The following is a 19,314-nucleotide window of genomic DNA, read 5'->3' on the forward strand; positions in this document are numbered from 1 at the left end:
AAGGAGGGAGATGTAGTATGCGCATATATTGAATATCTACTGTAAACACACTGTAACACTTTGTTGCAGTGCATTCATAAAGGCCCGGTCAAAAAACACAAGTGGCCGAACACGAGTCGATCGGCGCGCTCACAGAAAGTGCAAGTGTCAGCATTCTGTTACACGCGCCGGCCGAACTCAAGAGCATGCATATACCCTCGCGCTCCAGCTTAAGAGAGCATAATTTAATACATATAATATATAGGTACATAGCCGTCTCTCTGCCGCCGCCTGCGAGCAGCGCAGCTACGGGACTTAGCCTTAATTAGACTTAAAGAATATTGTAAAAGAACAGAGACATTTTGATCGTTGGAGCGGCACCTTTGCTGCTCCTACTAAATAAAAAACACAAATTGGAACCAAACAGAATAAACTTATTTCAAGATACCCGTTACTCGGCTAAACAACTTAATATAAGATTAAGTATTAAATAGTATTATGTATATTAAAGTCTAAATGTTTGCACAACACGAGTAACGGTAATAGCGAATAGCTTTCTTTAAAAGGAGTTATCTTTGCCGGGCAATTGCAACTGTGTGCAATGTAAATACATACATACATATGTATATGCTTACATACATACACACATACGCCATTGCTTGACTCAGACCTCCAATTTGGCTAACTTGATTTGATTTAAATAGTTCTTGGGATATAGTTCGGTATTGACAAATGGAAACCATCGCAATTTCCTTTAATAGAAATCCTTATCGAGAATTAACGTTGACTCTGTTGAGCACCTTGGCCAGCTGTTCCAAAGTCATCCGTTAGATGGCGCCACGAAAGACGGAAATGTAGGCGCTAGCCAGGCTTAAGCGTTTAATGGGTTTTTGGGCGTTAGAGTGGGCGTGGCAAACTTTTATTAGGCCAATCGATAGGTATTGACGAAACAAATACATATCAATTAAAATTTTCATAATAGCATCAAAACTGTGGCCACAGCTTGTGGCCTGTGGGCGTCAAAAGGGGGCGTGGCACCATTTTAAAAACAAACTTGCGCTGCGTAGGAACTCCGAAAATCTACATGCAAAATGCCAATCTTCTAGCTTTTATAGTTTCCGAGATCTCAGCGTTCATACGGACAGACAGACGGAGAGACGGACAGACGGAGAGACGGACAGACGGACAGACGGACATGGCTAGATCGACTAGGCTAGTGATCCTGAACAAGAATATATATACTTTATAGGGTCGGAAACGCTTCTTTCTACCTGTTACATACTTTTGCACGAATACAATATACCCTTTTACTCTACGAGTAACGGGTATAAAAACACCAAAGTTATGGCTTTTCCGATCGTTCAGTTATATGGCAGCTATATGATATAGTCGTCCGATCCTTATGAAATTTGGTAGGTCGGATTGATTAGCCAAAAATAAAACTCATAGAAAATCCCAACTTCCTAACTTTAAAAACACCAAAGTTATGGCTTTTCCGATCGTTCAGTTATATGGCAGCTATATGATATAGTCGCCCGATCCAGCTCGTTCCGACTTATATACTTCCTGCAATAGAAAGAGAACTTTTGGGAAAGTTTCAAGCAGATAGCTTTAAAACTGAGGGACTAGTTTGCGTAGAAACGGACGGACGGACGGACGGACAGACGGACATGGCTAGATCGACTCTCCTGGTGATGCTGATCAAGAATATATATACTTTATAGGGTCGGAAATGTCTCCTTCACTGCGTTGCAAACTTTTGACTGAAATTATAATACCCTCTGCAAGGGTATAAAAATGAAGCAGATTTTTTAATATTTCAAACCGCTTACCTAGAAATAATTATTCTAGATAACTTGACAAAAACAATTGAAACAAATACTATCGTGGCCGACGTACAAAACGATCCCATAAAGATCCTCTACACGCAGGAATCGAAAAACAAATACAACTCTTCAAGGAAAAGTATTATTACCTTGACTGGCAAAAATTAATTCAAAACAAAATAAATAAGTGTGAGGTTTGCAACATTGCCTAGACCGAGCACAGAAATACTAAGCTAGCTTTCATTTGAAGTTACCCCAGAAACATTTAATCCAAGAGATAAATTCATTATTGATTTTTATATGATCGTTAACAATCAATTCCTATCATGTATTGACGTTTATTCAAAATATGCTGCATTGATAAAGCTCCTAATCACAGTAACTACAAAGCAAAAATGGAATTTCTGACATTCAGAATATAAAAACAAGAAAGGAAAGCTAACTTCGGGCGGAGCCGAAGTTGATATACCCTTGCAGAATACTCTGTAAATTATATTCTCCAAAATTATTCATATGATGCATTCTTAATACTCATAAAAAATCCGAACTTCCTAACTTTAACAACAACAAAGTTATGGCATTTCCAATCGTTCAGTTATATGGCAGCTATAGGATATAGTCGGCCGATCCTTATGAAATTTGGTAGGTCGGATTGATTGGCCAAAAATAAAATCCATAGAAAATCCCAACTTCCTAACTTTACAAACACCAAAGTTATGGCATTTCCGATCAATCAGTTATATGGCAGCTATAGGATATAGTCGGCCGATCCTTATGAAATTTGGTAGGTCGGATTGATTGGCCAAAAATAAAATCCATAGAAAATCCCAACTTTCTAACTTTACAAACACCAAAGTTATGGCATTTCCGATCAATCAGTTATATGGCAGCTATAGGATATAGTCGGCCGATCCTTATGAAATTTGGTAGGTCGGATTGATTGGCCAAATATAAAACCCATATAAAATTCCAACTTCCTAACTTAACAAACAGCAGAGTTATGGCATTTCCGATCAATCAGTTATATGGCAGCTATAGGATATAGTCGGCCGATCCCGGCCGTTCCGACTTATATACTGCGTGCAAAGGAAAGAAGGGTGTGTGCAAAGTTTCAATCCGATAGCTTTAAAACTGAGAGACTAGTTCGCGTAGAAACAGACAGACGGACAGACAGACGGACAGACGGACAGACGGACAGACGGACAGACGGACAGACGGACATGGCTATATCAACTCAGGAGGTGATCCTGATCAAGAATATATATACTTTATAGGGTCGGAGATGTCTCCTTCACTGCGTTGCACACTTTTGACCAAAATTATAATACCCTCTGCAAGGGTATAACAAGAGAGAACGCTATAGTCGGGTGCCCCGACTATCAGATACCCGTTACTCAGGTAAAGGGAGTGCGAGGGAGATGGAGATAGAAACTTTGATCACGCATAACTTTTTAACGAATGGTCCGATTTGAAAAATTTCTTCTACATTTCGATAGGTATTGATAAACACAATAAAACTGCATTTTTACTTTTCCGAAATATTTAAATTTTTAAAATCGTATATAAGCGATTGTGGGCGTTAAAGGGGGCGTGGCACCATTTTGAAACAAACTTGCGCTGCGTAGGAACTTCTAAAATCTACATGCAAAATGCCAATCTTCTAGCTTTTATAGTTTCCGAGATCTCAGCGTTCATACGGACAGACAGACAGACAGACAGACAGACAGACGGACAGACAGACGGACAGACGGACAGACGGACATGGCTAGATCGACTCGGCTAGTGATCCTGATCAAGAATATATATACTTTATAGGGTCGGAAACGCTTCCTTCTAGCTGTTACATACTTTTGCACGAATATAATATACCCTTTTACTCTACGAGTAACGGGTATAATAATTAACAGTGACAACAACAGAGAAAATAAACGGATGTTGTCGATTTAATTTTTCAAACTAGTGTAAGTTCTTACCAGTTTTTGCTATGATTTCGAAAAATTGGCTGAAATTTATAAAGCAATTGTTGATAAAACTTTATATTACGTCCAAGATTTCGAATTTCGTCCAAATAATCCTCTCTATCCATCTGAAACTCTGAATTTAAATCAGAAACTTCCATTTCAAGCATTTTAATTTTGTTTTTGCACTTTGCAATATGATCATTTTTTATATTTATTTCTTGTGCAATAGAAGCATAATGTCCCTGCAAAAGGTCGCGGTCCTCATATTTGACTCTGCTTAGGGCATAGGCTATAGCACTTAAGTGTTGTTGTGCTGCAAATCTACGGGCCTTGTGCTGTTCCTTAAGCTTCAAATCATCAACACGCTCACCGCCAATTAAAATACGTTTAATAAAGTCTATGCGTCTTCGTGCCTGCAGTTGTACATCTTCATTCGACTTTACATCTGGTAGCATTGGCTTTGTTAATATTGAGTTAATTGTTTTTAGAGATATTCCTGCATCTTTTTCGGATTCAATTGTTTCAATATTTTTTTTTGATTTGATGGTTTGAATATCTATATTTACCATGGGTAACTCGGTTGATTTCATTTTTTCATCCTTTTCAACCAGATTTTTTTGTTGAGTCTCTTCAAGCATTCTTTTTAAATGTAATATTTCATTTTGGTACTGGCGTAGCGTCGCATCTTTTGGATCTTCATTTATTTTAGGTTTATTAGAAATCTTCTTTGCTCTACTTGCATAACGGAGTGTAGATATAGTTTCGTCATAATTTGTGTTCGATGGCGAAATACAAGATATCATAAGGGTTTTTGTATTTCCTCCAAGGGAATCCTAAATTAAAAATACTTCATTGGAAAATAATTTTTTTTTTTCATATGCAACTACCTGAAGCATTCGTGTAAGTTTTGAGTCTCTAAATGGTACATGCTTTGATTTACCGTCAACCAATGAAGAAATAACGTTTCCCAATGCAGAAAGTGATAAATTAATTTTAGACGCTTCTTTAAGCCGTTCTCCTCGAGCGCCTGTCTTAAGCTGTCTTTCTGAACCTGCTAGGTCAACTAAGCTTAATTTTCCTCGACGTATTCCTCCTAAGTCATTCTCCGCTACAATACTAGTGAAAAATGGAGATTGTTCCAAAGTGATAGTAAATATAGTGTGGGAGCGGGAGCTTTTTTTATTCATTAAAGTAGCTGCAGTAACGCGGTTTTTGTTTCCCAAGTTTAACCAGTCGTAACATTGCTTTGCATTTATAACGGAATGCGTAGTCAACGTTGGTACTGAGACACCAATGCCTGGTATTTCTTTGAGAGAATGATTTAGCATGCTAGTACTTTCATTTGTATTTAGCAGGTCTCGAATATTTTCATTGTATATTTCTAAATAGCTTACAAATGCCAAAAATCTAACATCTGTTGCCATTGATATTCTCTCAAATATGTGTTCGAAACATTTAGGAATTATTCCACTGTTCTTGCTATTGCTCCAATTTCCGTCGCCCTTATATTCGAAAGAAAAAAGAAGATAATACATTAATAATGGACAAAATAATCAATTTGCAATAATATGTTTTTTGTCTGAAATATAAAAGGTGCTGCCTTAAAATAATTTGCTTTCCATATTTTGTAAAAATGTCTGATCAGCACAAATTACCCTCGGAGAGGTTGTTATAATGCTGTCAACAATTTGCAACATTTCCGGCCCAATCAAGTATTTAAGTTCTTGTTCATCATCAACAGACGAGTCTATCTAACCTAAAAATAACTAAATTTTGGCCAGCGGAAGCTAAAATTAGTCTGGTAGCGCAAAAGGCTCTAATCCGTTCCAATTGAAGAAAATCGACGAACAAACGATAAACAGTTTAACCAATCGATTAGCTCGATTGAGCAAAACCATTTCGAGAAATATTCAAAATACTATTTTCAATTGACTTTTTAAAATTAATTTTTGTTGCTTCAAAATGTTTCGAAATGGCTTAGAATTTGTTATTTGATCAGCTCGACAAGCAAAAACCTTTTCATTTGCCTGCATACAATTTTAACATCAATGCACAGCCAAATCCAGTTAAATAACACTATTACTTACAACCGTATACCCATCAATTTCTATAAGATATATATGGTTAATTACATCTGGGCTGGTAACCGAGATTTGGTTTTATAAATTGGTCAGGAATTTGTAAGTAAATAATAAGGTTGTTAATAATATATCAAAATATCAATATATCGATATTTTTTCTAAAAATTATATATGTATATCATGATTTTTTGTTTGCCCAAATATCGGAATTCCGATATTTTTTTGATATTTTTGTCTTTGGTCACTCAGAATTCCAAAGATACATCGAGTGAACGAATTCAGACGCGACATAAACAAATAAGTGTAAAATCATAAAATAAAATAATAAAATCATATAAATAACGGCACAGCAAAGTGCCAACTCTGTGAAAAAGTGATTAACACAAAAAATATCAAATATATCAAATATATCGACATTTTTATCATCGATACGATACGATGATTTTTGCCCTAAATGAGCTTTGCTTAGAACCTATCCCTTGGCTTTTGATCAAAATCGGTTGACTGTATCCTATATCAGCTATATATCTATAATACTGACCATGAGCCTATATGATCATGTTGAAAAATATTGCCTATCACACAACTACCTGCCATAAGAAATTGATTTATTTTAAATTTAAGGTATATATCGCTTTTTTTTGCCGTAAATTCTATTTTTATACTTATTCGGGTCACAAAATCCTATATGTGATAGAAACGATCGTGTAAAATTTTATGATCAAACCCCAATATACATACATATTACTTAGCTGTCATATATTGTCCAAATAAATATTTTATTTATTTAGTGAGTAATTGCATATAAATAATGCTTGAGTACTATTTTCAGATTTTTCAGAACTCTCCTTCTCGATTCTCATATAAAGGCATATTAAATCGAAATCGCTGATGTCCTCGATTCTCATAAAAGCCATATAAATGGACAACAAAGCCTCACAAATAGTATAATTTTGTGTGATTATTATTCCTTAAAGGCGATCGGGTCACTATATCCTATAGCGGCTATAAAAACGGTCTTAAAAAATTATATTTTGAAAAGGTTCACCTAAAATATTGTATTTTATTGCTCCGTATAAAATGTAGATGCTTCTTGTCATAAAATATTATTTTCCAATACAAGTCCAAACAGCTTACAACATACAACAACCTAATAAACTATGCTGAATATTAGAGGTATCCTTAAAATTTGAAGAAAGCCATATATTTCGAGGTGGAGATGATTGTAGAGTGAAAGCTCGTCATGATCGGGAGCACGTAAGTTTTTTTATCCTTGACGCAATTATGAATATGATATCCTAGAAATAAATAAAGAAGAAATAATGAATGAAAGACTGAATGAAGTATGTCAGCATAAGTCAAGAAGAGTTGGAGAAAATATAACAAGAAAGGAAAGCTAACTTCGGGCGGAGCCGAAGTTGATATACCCTTGCAGAATACTCTGAATACTCAGAATTCTTAATTCGTTGACGCCAGCAACCAATTGAATGAGTTAAAGGAAACAATCCACTCACAGCAGGCTAATAACTCCATACTCCAGCTGTGCAATACGAAGGGTGTTCACTTTAAATTTATTCCACCGAGATCCTCTCACTTTGGTGGATTATGGGAAGCTGCAGTGAAGTCAGCAAAGACGTTGTTATTAAAAAATGTTTCCACTGCAAACCTCACCTTTAAGCAGTTGAGCACTGTCAAAACAAATGTCGAGGCAGTATTAAATTCTCGGCCACTTACTCAAATTTTAATGACTTTACAGTCCTTACACCAGGTCATTTATTGATTGGAGAAGCACTAGTCGCTCAGCCAGACCCAGAACCACTTAGAATAAAATCACTACCTGAACAATGGGAACTGGTGCAGCGACTCAAGCACACTTGCTGGACGCAATGGTCCAAAGAATATTTAACAAGCCAGCAACAACACTCAAAATGGTAACAGACCCATAAAAATGTAAGAGAAGGCATGTTGGTTATTGTCAAGGAAGACAAGGTGCCTATGTTTCACTGGCCATAGGACGAATAATAAAAATTTATCCAGGTCAAGATGGATATGTGCGAGTTGCAGACGTAAAAATTGCAACAGGAGCCTTTAAAAGAGCAATTCATAAGCTTGCTCCACTATTCCGTCAAGAAGATCCAGAAGAAAAACGCAAGGAAATTAATGAAGAAGATGCTGAAGAAGAAACAAAGGAAGATCAAGAGCCAAAAAGACGGAAAAGCCCATCCTTACCAATGATATCGATGCCATTATTAATCTTGCTGCTGCTATTACCATTAGCTACCGCCGGTCCAATTAACATAACCAGGTTTGGTTCGAGGCCAGGAATTTATTACGAGAAAATTAGATCTACTCGACTAGCAACTGCAGACTGCACAATCATAGCTTATTATGATTTTAAGCCGTATCCCGAAGATGTAAAGACATTTTACACGGGGACACTTAAGGTTGGAATCGAATAAAGATTACATTTTAGAATTAGTTAAGAATCAAACTTCAATAATTGATTCTATCGATAAAAGGATTAAAATAATGACTCATCAAATGGAGGATATAGCCAATGCTCGTCTAGATTCTCTTAAGGCCTTTCAATGGTATATTGCATTGGCAACTCAATTATCTATATTGGCGGCAAATCTTCAAAGAATTCAGAGTATAGATCGGAAACACCAAACCGTACGTAAGAACAAATACAATACAGAACGAACACTGTAAACTAGCAACACATGAAAAGCACAATCTATCATTGAATACTACACATAACCAAACACTACACAAATGCCACTACTCCACACCACACAACTCACATAACATTAGTCATCACACTACACCACACCCCAAACGTAAACCAACACTACACCATAACCATAACACAATACTACACTGCTTTATACACCATACAACACTACACCCTACACCAACACTAAACGTTAAGCCTAACACAAACATTTGTCTCATTACAGAAAAGACGAACAAATTCACGGAGGCAGCACAAAAATTAAGAGACAAGCACACAAAGTTACGAGCAGTGCAAACTATGGCGAAGTTTATAGAGCCGATACCGATGGCGGGAACCACTCGAAAAAGGACGGCACCGGCGAAGATGAAGACCACGGCACCAACCAGGAACATCCAGTCCGGGCAAGGCAACAGCCAAACAGCCAAAACCGCCCAGGAGAGCCGAGCAACCGAGACACCGGACAGAGACATGAGGAGGAGCCCAACGACGAGCAATACTGTCCAGAACAGCAAGAAACAACATCAAGGAGAAGCTCGCAGGGAAAAAACCCGGAAGACAGCAGCGATGGCTGATAAAGGATGGAGAAACGACCTGGCGAGTGATATCAACTACGATGTTGTTATCGTAAAAATAGAAAACAAACCGTCTTACTAGAGCTTGACGAATTAGAATTACAATTCAACACCACTAGAATCCATAACGGGGGGGAAGTGTGACGCTGCGCGCACAAAAAAAGCATGACATGAATAAATAAAAAGAATAAAAATTAAACGAAAGAAGCATTTAATTTAAAATTCAAACTAAGAACGCGCGCGCGCCAACGATCGCGCGCGTAGGGGCACACTAGACCGAGAGAGATGGTCACACTTAGACCGGCAAATCCCACACAGGCGACGGGCACACTAGATCTCGCCGAGCAACCGAGAATAGTTAGCTCCCGCAGTACTTCCTCCTCCTTTTAACCTTCTCGGCTTGCCGGTCCGAAGGTATCCCTAGGAGACGTCTGATTTCAGGATCACACGTCCTTACGTTCACCGGCCGAATTCTCTCTCTTGTGGCTGACTTCAGGGTCCCCAAGCAACTCTCTCTCTCTCTTGTGGCTGACTTCAGGGTCCCCAAGCAACTCTCTCTCTCTCTCTCTTGTGGCTGACTTCAGGGTCCCCAAGCAACACATTCTCTCTCTCTTGTGGCTGACTTCAGGGTCCCCAAGCAACACATTCTCTCTCTCTCTCTTGTGGCTGACCTCAGGGTCCCCAAGCAACACATTCTCTCTCTCTTGTGGCTGACTTCAGGGTCCCCAAGCAACACATTCTCTCTCTCTTTTGGCTGACTTCAGGGTCCCAAAGCAAAACATTCTCTTTCTCTTGCGGCTGACCTCAGGGTCCCCAAGCAACATTCTCTCTCTTGCGGTTGACTTTCGGGTCCCCAAGCACCCCATTCTCATTTCAGGCTCGCTACGTGGCAACCCACCCCAGGGACTATTCTCCCGCAGCCGAGATCCCGTGTTGTTCCTCTCGAGCAGCTGGACGGCTCCCGATACCAGGTTTTCGAAGTGTACGAAGGAAGCGAAGGCAGCACCCCGCCCTCCCATCCGAAGAACTCTTTAGTTATTAATCAAATGTCAAGATTCTTACTGAAATAAAACCTAGTTATAATCAATTACTAAGTAATTCCCCACGACTTCTACTCTGGGCTGGGTCGGAACTCTCTTTCAGCAACCACGCCTGATACAAACAAATTCTTGTGACGAACCCTGACCATCCCTGAGCCACCGGACAACGACAAACCGTCACAACTTTGGCAACAGTTTCGTTTGGAGAAGAAATATATGAAATTAAACACGGAAATTCATGCAGTCGCTTGCAACGTATAATTGCATACAAGTTACGATTTTGTTATCGTAAAAATAGAAAACAAACCGTCTTACTAGAGCTTGACGAATTAGAACAAGCTAGGTGCATTATAATACGTTGTATACAACAGGCTGATTTGACAAATGAATTTAATCACCTTCGACGTCATTCCGAACGCCCATTACCCAATAGCAGCAAGGTCGCATCTCTTCATCTTCATTTAGACGAAAACTCTATCATAAGAGTAGGAACAAGGGTGAAAAATGCCCCAATTTCCCGGGATGCAATGAATCATATCATATCCCTATACAATGACAACATCGTACAAATGCTGCTACATCAAATTCATCAGGAAAATATGCACTGTGGTCAAAATACCTTAAAAGGTATTGCACGACAGCAGTATCACATTATCAAAATCACTCCTATGGTTAGGAACGTAATTATGAAATGCGTTGGTTTCGTCCAAAATTACTTTCTCAAATAATAGGAAAACTACCTGAGCATAGAGTCTCACAAAACAGACCATTTTTAAATACCGGAGTTGATTATTGCGGACTCTTCTGGATACATCACAAAGTCCGAGGCAAGCGACCTGATAAAGCATACATAGCAGTATTTGTTTGTTTTTCCACAAAGGCTGTCCATCTGGAACTTGTCGGAGATTTAACGACTGCAGCATTCCTTGGAGCATTACAGCGATTTATAAGTCGTCGTGTCAGACCCTTTACTGCGACAATGCAACAAATTTCGTTGAAGCCAGCAACCAATTCTGATGGACGTTGATGCACTACGAGCAGTACAAACAAGTGGCCCAACGACACCAAGCACGTGCTTGTTACGCGCGGGCCCTATTATAAATTTGGGCAAAAAATGCGAGTTCGCGAGGAAAATACATAAATTAAATAGAGACAAGACACAAGTGAAAATAAAAGGCACAATTAAGAGAAAAGCAAATGAGTTAAAATATTAGTTTTTAATAACGGGATAGAAGTGGAAATGCAAATTAGATGATAAAGGTTGTTATAAGTATTGCATAGAACGCGAAAGGGCTCGTGCAGACAAAAATTTGATGAACATCGTGGCAAATTTAGAGGGATATAATTTCGTGTTAGTCTAACAGGAACATTGAAAGTTAGGCGGCTTACAAGTTCTGCAGAATCAATATCACCTCTTATAAGATTATGCATAAAAATAGTACCAAGCATTTTTCTACGATTTACAAGTTGTGAGGAGTTAAATAACTCCACACAAAATATCTCAAAAATAACTGCATGGAAAACCTGCCAGTTGGTACTTACGCAACTACTTCGCGTAGTAACGGCAACGCAGGAAAAGAGAGTTTGGAGAAAACAGTTGGAGAGTACGAGGAGAGAAAGTACAAAGTACGAACCCAAAGAGAGTTTGGAGAGATTGGGAGAGACGGAGCGGAGAGAGGTGCCAGAGCGAGACGGCACTAGTCAGAGCGAGAGCCCAGAGAGCGCAGGCGTGCCGTGAGCAAGGAAGGAACGGTACAGCGCTGCACTGTGGACTTCAGTGTGGTGCCGTGTGCAGAGGGCGAAAGGTCAAACGGTAAAACCGTGGACTTTGGACCTTGGAGTGGAGAGAAGAAAAGGAATGGCCGAGGATTAACGGGACCCGGAGGCCTATATAAACGGGCCCAGCGCTGGAATCAGGACCAGTCATCGAGCATCAAACTACGAGTGAACATCGTCTAGTAAAAGTCAAAGTCAAGAATATACCACCGTGAGAACCAACCGTGAACAAGATCGCTACGTCGAGACGTTCGGGACCGAGCAAGTCACCGAATTGAGACACAGGTAGCTGAGTCCTCGAACGGCAACCCACGGCCAAGTCTACAGAACATCAAGATTGGCTGTAATACCGATTAGTCCGACGAAGTTGGCTGTAATACCGGTCAGTTTAGCTGCATTGGCTGTAATACCGATCAGGCTAGCTGTGCCGGCTGTAATACCAATCATTCCGGCTACATTGGCTGTAATACCAATTTATTCTAACTGTGTGCGTCTAAGTTGGCTGCAATACCGGTCAGTTTAGCTGCATTGGCTGTAATACCGATCAGACTAACTGTGCCGGCTGTAATACCAACCAGGCCGACTACATTGGCCGCCAGAGACCGCAACAAGAGCCAAGCCTCAGGTACGATCGCAACAGTCAGGAGGGAAGGCCAGGGTGGAACGTTCGTCTTTCTCTGGGCGCTGGCTATAGGGACTGCTGACGTGATCTGGCCGTAGTACCAGAGCGTCAAAGGAAACTGAGTGAGCGTCTAGCGGGACCGGCCGGGACAGAGCAAGGGACAGGAGGCTGCGGCTGGCAGGACGAAGGTCTTGCGAGCGTGGTGCCTGTTCACCCTAGTCTGAGAACGGTGACGCTTCCCTAAGCCCAACGGTCCAACTCCACGCCCTCGTCTATGAGCGGCAGCGAAAGTACTCGGAGCGAATAGGACCATCAGCAGCAAGGAATCACCGAGCGGCGACGCAGGAGCATCAACAAGATATATTCAAATATTGTCAGCCAGAGCCGTAAATAAACGCCTTCTTAACTGAATTCTGAAGTTTTGTTACTGTTAACCGGGCGGTCACGTTTAATATAAATTTGGTGGGACGAACGCACAAATTTCTACTGAGCTAGCCGCACGAATTTCGTAGCGAGCAAACCATAAAAAAACAGTTCGTTACAAAGTGTAGGTAAATTAAGCAACAGTAATCTACTCTGGTAGGAAGGTAGCCTTACGTTTTGATCCCAGTTCAAACTACGAAAAGCAAATAGAAGAAAATTTTTTTGTACCGACTCAATACGGTCAATGTGCACTTGATATTGTGGACTCCAAACCGACGAACAATATTTCAAAATAGGACGGACAAGGGAGGTAAATAATAATTTGGTCGTATAAGGGTCATCAAATTCTTTTGAACAACGCTTTATAAAGCCAAGAACACTCATGGCTTTATTAACAGTGGACATTATATGGCAGTCAAATTTAAGTTTAGGGTCCAGAAGAACACCAAAATCGTTAACTGAATATATACAGTCGAGTGACGTATTTTTAAGAAAATAACTAATAAACGTAGGAGTACCCCTATAAAAAGTCATAACGTTGCATTTAAGGTAGTTCAACTTTAAAAGGTTGTACTCACACCATTCATGAAAACAATCAATATCTGACTGTAAGTTTAATCCCGACGCTATATCATTATATGATAAACAAAGCTTAACATCATCAGCATACATTAGTACACTAGAATGTGTTATGATAGAGGGAAGATCGTTGATAAACAAAGTAAACAGCAAAGGGCCCAGATGACTTCCCTGAGGGACTCCAGATGTCACGTAGATCAATTTTGAAACAGAATTCTTGAATATAACCCTCTGAGTCCTACCATTCAAGTAACTTGAAATCCAAGATAATAGATTACCAGGAAACCCAAGCAGATCTAATTTGAATAAGAGAAGAGAGTGGTTGACGGAGTCAAAGGCCTTACTAAAATCTGTATATATAATTGAATGAGTTAAATTGAATGAGTTAAAGGAAACAATCCACTCACAGCAGGCTAATAACTCCATACTCCAGCTGTGCAATACGAAGGGTGTTCACTTTAAATTTATTCCACCGAGATCCCCTCACTTTGGTGGATTATGGGAAGCTGCAGTAAAGTCAGCAAAGACGTTGTTATTAAAAAATGTTTCCACTGCAAACCTCACCTTTGAGCAGTTGAGCACTGTCAAAACAAATGTCGAGGCAGTATTAAATTCTCGGCCACTTACTCAAATCCTAATGACTTTACAGTCCTTACACCAGGTCATTTATTGATTGGAGAAGCACTAGTCGCTCAGCCAGACCCAGAACCACTTAGAATAAAATCACTACCTGAACAATGGGAACTGGTGCAGCGACTCAAGCACACTTTCTGGACGCAATGGTCCAGAGAATATTTAACAAGCCAGCAACAACACTCAAAATGGAAACAGGCCCATAAAAATGTAAGAGAAGGCATGTTGGTTATTGTCAAGGAAGACAAGGTGCTTATGCTTCACTGGCCATAGGACGAATAATAAAAATTTATCCAGGTCAAGATGGATATGTGCGAGTTGCAGACGTAAAAATTGCAACAGGAGCCTTTAAAAGAGCAATTCATAAGCTTGCTCCACTATTCCGTCAAGAAGATCCAGAAGAAAAACGCAAGGAAATTAATGAAGAAGATGCTGAAGAAGAAACAAAGGAAGATCAAGAGCCAAAAAGAAAAATCTTGCTGCAGCTTACCATTAGCTACCGCCGGTCCAATTAACATAACCAGGTTTGGTTCGAGGCCAGGAATTTATTACGAGAAAATTAGATCTACTCGACTAGCAACTGCAGACTGCACAATCATAGCTTATTATGATTTTAAGCCGTATCCCGAAGATGTAAAGACATTTTACACGGGGACACTTAAGGTTGGAATCGAATAAAGATTACATTTTAGAATTAGCTAAGAATCAAACTTCAATAATTGATTCTATCGATAAAAGGATTAAAATAATGACTCATCAAATGGAGGATATAGCCAATGCTCGTCTAGATTCTCTTAAGGCCTTTCAATGGTATATTGCATTGGCAACTCAATTATCTATATTGGCGGCAAATCTTCAAAGAATTCAGACAGAAATTTCATATGTTCTGGCAAACGTCCATCACAATGAAATTAGCCCACTGCTCGTTTCTCCCAAGCAACTTCGACAACTTTTAAACAAACTAAAAATTCACATGCCTCAAGGAAAAAAGCTCCCTCTCATCAACGATGATATACTTCAATTATATAAGTTAATGAGGGCAGAAGCAAAGGTGGTAAAGGATTAGTAATCTTTAAATTAACACTGCCATTATTATCAATACACACGAGCAAATAAAAATCAAGAAAATAAAACGATCCCTTTCGCTCTCGCTCTGCTGCTCACATGCGTTCTAGATCGTTTCATTTTCTTGATTTTTATTTGCTTACCAAATTGTAGCAACGCTGCTGGTTTAATCGGCTGCAACGCCCGCGGATAATTAGAGAGCGCTGAACTCAATTTTCACTCGCCACCCGAATCGTCCCGAATTGCTGGATTTGGAACTGGAACGGACCATGAAAACAACCAATCTCGGCCTGTACGCTTTCCGTTTAACCTTCGGTCAGGTGAGCTCTCGCACATTAAACCACAAAAGCAGGGAGCAGCATACCCATTTCGGGGGCAGACATTGAGTTTTCCGGCCAGGCGAACCCCACAATCGCCATACACAATGGAACAACTGCAGCCGGGAGACGCATGCCTGGAGTGCCTAGGATTGGGCAGGAATCACAAGCTGCGCTTCTTCTACATAAATCTTGAGGAGCAGCTGCTAAAGTGCGAGTCGCGGAGTTGTCTGTGGCCACACAACGACGAGGTCTCCTCGGATGAGGAGCTAGACTTGGAGGCAGGAGATCCCTTTATTGATCCATTGTCAGCTATTCATGTTGTAGAATCTCCAGGCCCTACGCTACCTCCTCCCTCTGGTGCAGTTTCATTGGCTGATCCTCCTTCAGATGATGACGACGAGTTCATACTACAATTGCTGCAACAACTGACTCCTAGCACAGACACGAACTCAGTTGAATCTTCTGCTGAATCAAATATGAATCTCAGCTCAATGGCAGATCTCTTCTCTCTAAACCATACAGAAGAAAAGTCTTGCCCAGAACTGGAGCTTCCGGACTTAAGCTTCCTGGAGGAAAATATTATCCGGCTCGAAGAACCACAAAAAATGAAGAGATTGGGCGTCGGGGATGATCGTCGCTTGGGGGCAGCTTCGTCGGACGTTGCGGCTGTTGCACGTAGCCGGGTAGCAAGTTGGAAGAGATGGTGAAGAGAAACACTCGACGATCGCGGTGCGCAAAGGAAGGAAAAAGCTCGATGTGGTTTTCGGTAAAAGCGCGGACCGGCCGGGCGATGTATTTCACTAATGAGACAATGAAAGACTAACTTAAACCTAATTGAGCGCTGCGTTTCAAAGCGCAGTGGCGAGATTCCGGGAGCGGGAAGGCGGGAGAGCCTGGAATCGCAAGCGTCCAGTGCGGGAGAGCGGGAGAGCGGGAGAGCCTGGAGTCGCGAGCATCCAGTGCGGGCGAGTGGGCATTCGCTACGATGGAAGCGCGGGTAGTTTAAAAGAGGGGAGAGCGTCGTAAACATTCCGCCCCCCTTGCAATCGCTAGCGTTGCAAAAGAAAAACAAGCCCTTTCCTGTCGTCTAGGCTTGACTGCAGGCGCCGGACAGGATCCACCCGAATACCGTCTTCTGGGCCACTGGGAGTCCCTCGTCGACCAGATGGAAGCCCGGTCGGATGACCTTGGCGTAGACATCCGCACCCAGGACTACAGAGATGGTTGCCGGCAAGTAAAAGCGTTTGTCGGCCAACGGGAGGTCTCCGTATCTGCCGACCACGGTGTCCGAGAGCTCTCGGATGGGGGTGCGGATGCGGACGTTCGGCTCCACTTTCAAGACCACCTCTAGCTTGAAGCCGTTGTCGCACTTCGACCGAATTGTCGCCGTGCAGATGCTCTCGTCGCCGACGGTCGTAGTCGGCAAGCGGAATGCGGACGCCAATGATGCGTCGATGCAGCTCGTCGGCGTACACGGGTCGATGAGGGCGGCCGTGTCAAAGGTCTTCAGCCCGGTCTCCAAAGTGACCATGGCCGTCGGCAGGACATTCACGCTGTGCCGTTGAAGGATGGACGCAAGTGACAGAGCCGGTGCCGAGGAGGCTGAGCGCGGCGGAGAGGCAAGCGCTCTGCGAGTTGGCGGATGCCGAGCGCTTCGCCGGGGCTAGCGCTTGGCGAGTTGGCGGATTCTGCCGGCGCGAACGCTGTTGAGTAGCCGACGGCAGGGGACGCTCGTGCATATGGAGGAGCGTGTGGTGCTTCCCGTTGCACGTTTTGCATTTGTCGCCACTGCGACAACTCCCGTCGGAGTGCTCGTGGGCGAGACAAATTGAGCAGTACTTATTAATAAGCACTGCCCGAAGCCGCTTCTCTGCGCTCAGCTTTAGGAACCTCTGGCACTTTCGAAGCGGATGGATTCCACGGCAGACTCGGCATCGGTAGGAATGTATACCTCGAGTACGTCTGCTTTCCAATGCCTGAGCGCTGCGTGGACGAGGAACCATGATGAACCAAAGATGATTTGAAACTGCTTAGATGTGGTGAGGATTGTTGGGGAATTATGTGGAGGATGTTGGTTGAGGAAGACGGTTGGAGTGTTCTCCTGGCAGAAGAACCACTCCTCTTTCCATCGAGCTTGGAATTGTTGATGGAGCGCCTTTAAGTGTTGCCACCGATTCACAATGGACTTGGATTCCCCTTTTAATTCGGGTTCCACTATGGACAGAAGAGGTCCGCCGACTAGAAAATGTCCTGGTGTCAATGCTAAGAGATCATTGGGATCTTCAGGCATAGGAGATAGCGGTCTGGAATTCAGACAAGCTTCAATTTTCGCTAGGAGGGTTGAAAGTTCTTCAAAAGTGTACTTTCGAGTAGCGGTGGACTTTTAAAACAAGGTTTTGAAGCTTTTGACACCCGCTTCCCACAGGCCTCCCATATGGGGTGCCCCCGGAGGAATGAATTGCCAGTTGAGCTGCTGATGACTATACGCATCAGTCACAGACTCTTTTACGGCTTGTAGAAAATCTCGAGAGAGCAGCGCCGACAAAGGTTTTCCCATTGTCGGACTGCACTTGACGGGGACAACCTCTTCTGGATACGAACCAAGCGAAAGCGGCGAGAAATTTCTTGGTCGTCAGATAGGATGTAGGCTCTAGATGGATGGCCTTTGTAGAGAAACACACGAAAACCAACACATACCCTTTTGTAATTAGGCAAGCTCTGCCTGTGTAATTTTTTATGTCGAAAGGGCCAGCGTAGTCCATCCCTGTGTACGTGAATGGCCGGGAAAAAGAGACTCGCTCTTTCATCTGAACTTGCAATCGCTTCTTATGGATAACGCAGACCTTGCAGGAGTTAATAACGGCCTTTACCAAGTTCTTTATTTTCGGAACCCAATATCTTGACCGGGTGAGACGTAAGACTAACTGGTTACCTCCGTGCAACGTTATGAGATGCGTAAAGTTTACCAGTAGTCGCGAGAGTGCACATTCTTACGGGAGGATTATAGGATGTCGTTCATCATATCGCAAATTTTCGGAGGCCGTTATTCGGCCGCACGCCCTTATAAGCCCTTTCTCATCTAGAAAGGGGTTCAAGGAGAGGATGGAACTTGTCGCGGACACAGGACGCTTTTGACTCAAGCAGCGATATTCATTAGCAAAATATCTGCGCTGAGTGCTAATGACCATGAGCCGTTCAGCGGCGACAAGTCCTTGGGCTTCTAGATGGACTTCCGGAATCGGCGACTGTTTCCTACATCGCTGGACAAAACGGTGGACATACGCAAAGACCCGTAAAGCTCTCTGAAGAAAAACTCATCGGATGTTGCTTTCCAACGGACTCCGAGAGTTTTCGCCGTGCTTTCCGTATCTATTTCGAAGAAATCGGCATTTAAAAGATGATCGGTTTCGATATGAGCCAGAACTTCTTTGTGGTTGGAGGTCCATTTCCTCTATGGAAAACCAGCCGAATCGAGGGCTCTCTGCAACTCGCGAATGGTGAGGTGAGCCTCTTCTGCAGAGTCAGCTCCCGAAAGGACACCATCGACATACATGCAACCACGAATAACTTTACTCGCCCTCGGATGGGTTAGTTGGACGTCGGTCGCCAGCTGTTGCAGAACCCGAATTGCCAGGAACGGCGCACAATTGACCCCAAACGTAACAGTTTTTAGCTCAAAATCTCGAATGTATCCTTCCCT

General features: G+C 42.0%; 2 protein-coding genes across 2 annotated transcripts in view; one reads left to right on the plus strand and one right to left on the minus strand.

Annotated features, from left to right (window-relative positions):
- The window catches only part of LOC108043473 (osmotic avoidance abnormal protein 3), a 154,932-nt gene that overhangs the window by 38,486 nt on the left and 97,132 nt on the right, over positions 1–19,314 (minus strand). Inside the window, exons 3-4 of the mRNA XM_044460656.1 lie at positions 4,654–5,268; positions 3,779–4,599 (exon numbers count right to left, since the gene is read on the minus strand). Coding sequence (XP_044316591.1) covers positions 3,779–4,599; positions 4,654–5,268 — 1,436 coding nt within the window. The remainder of the gene's footprint in view (positions 1–3,778; positions 4,600–4,653; positions 5,269–19,314) is intronic.
- Positions 15,719–16,321, plus strand: LOC108043472. The gene has a single exon (XM_017122197.2). It carries the CDS (start codon positions 15,719–15,721, stop codon positions 16,319–16,321), a length of 603 nt encoding a protein of 200 aa, XP_016977686.2.

The sequence above is a fragment of the Drosophila rhopaloa genome, unplaced genomic scaffold, assembly GCF_018152115.1.
Source record: "Drosophila rhopaloa isolate 14029-0021.01 unplaced genomic scaffold, ASM1815211v1 contig_203, whole genome shotgun sequence".
NCBI lineage: Eukaryota > Metazoa > Arthropoda > Insecta > Diptera > Drosophilidae > Drosophila > Drosophila rhopaloa.

Bases quoted from the DNA above. Each gene is read 5' to 3' on its own strand.
- LOC108043472 (XM_017122197.2), top strand. From the start codon at position 15,719: ATGGAACAACTGCAGCCGGGAGACGCATGCCTGGAGTGCCTAGGATTG.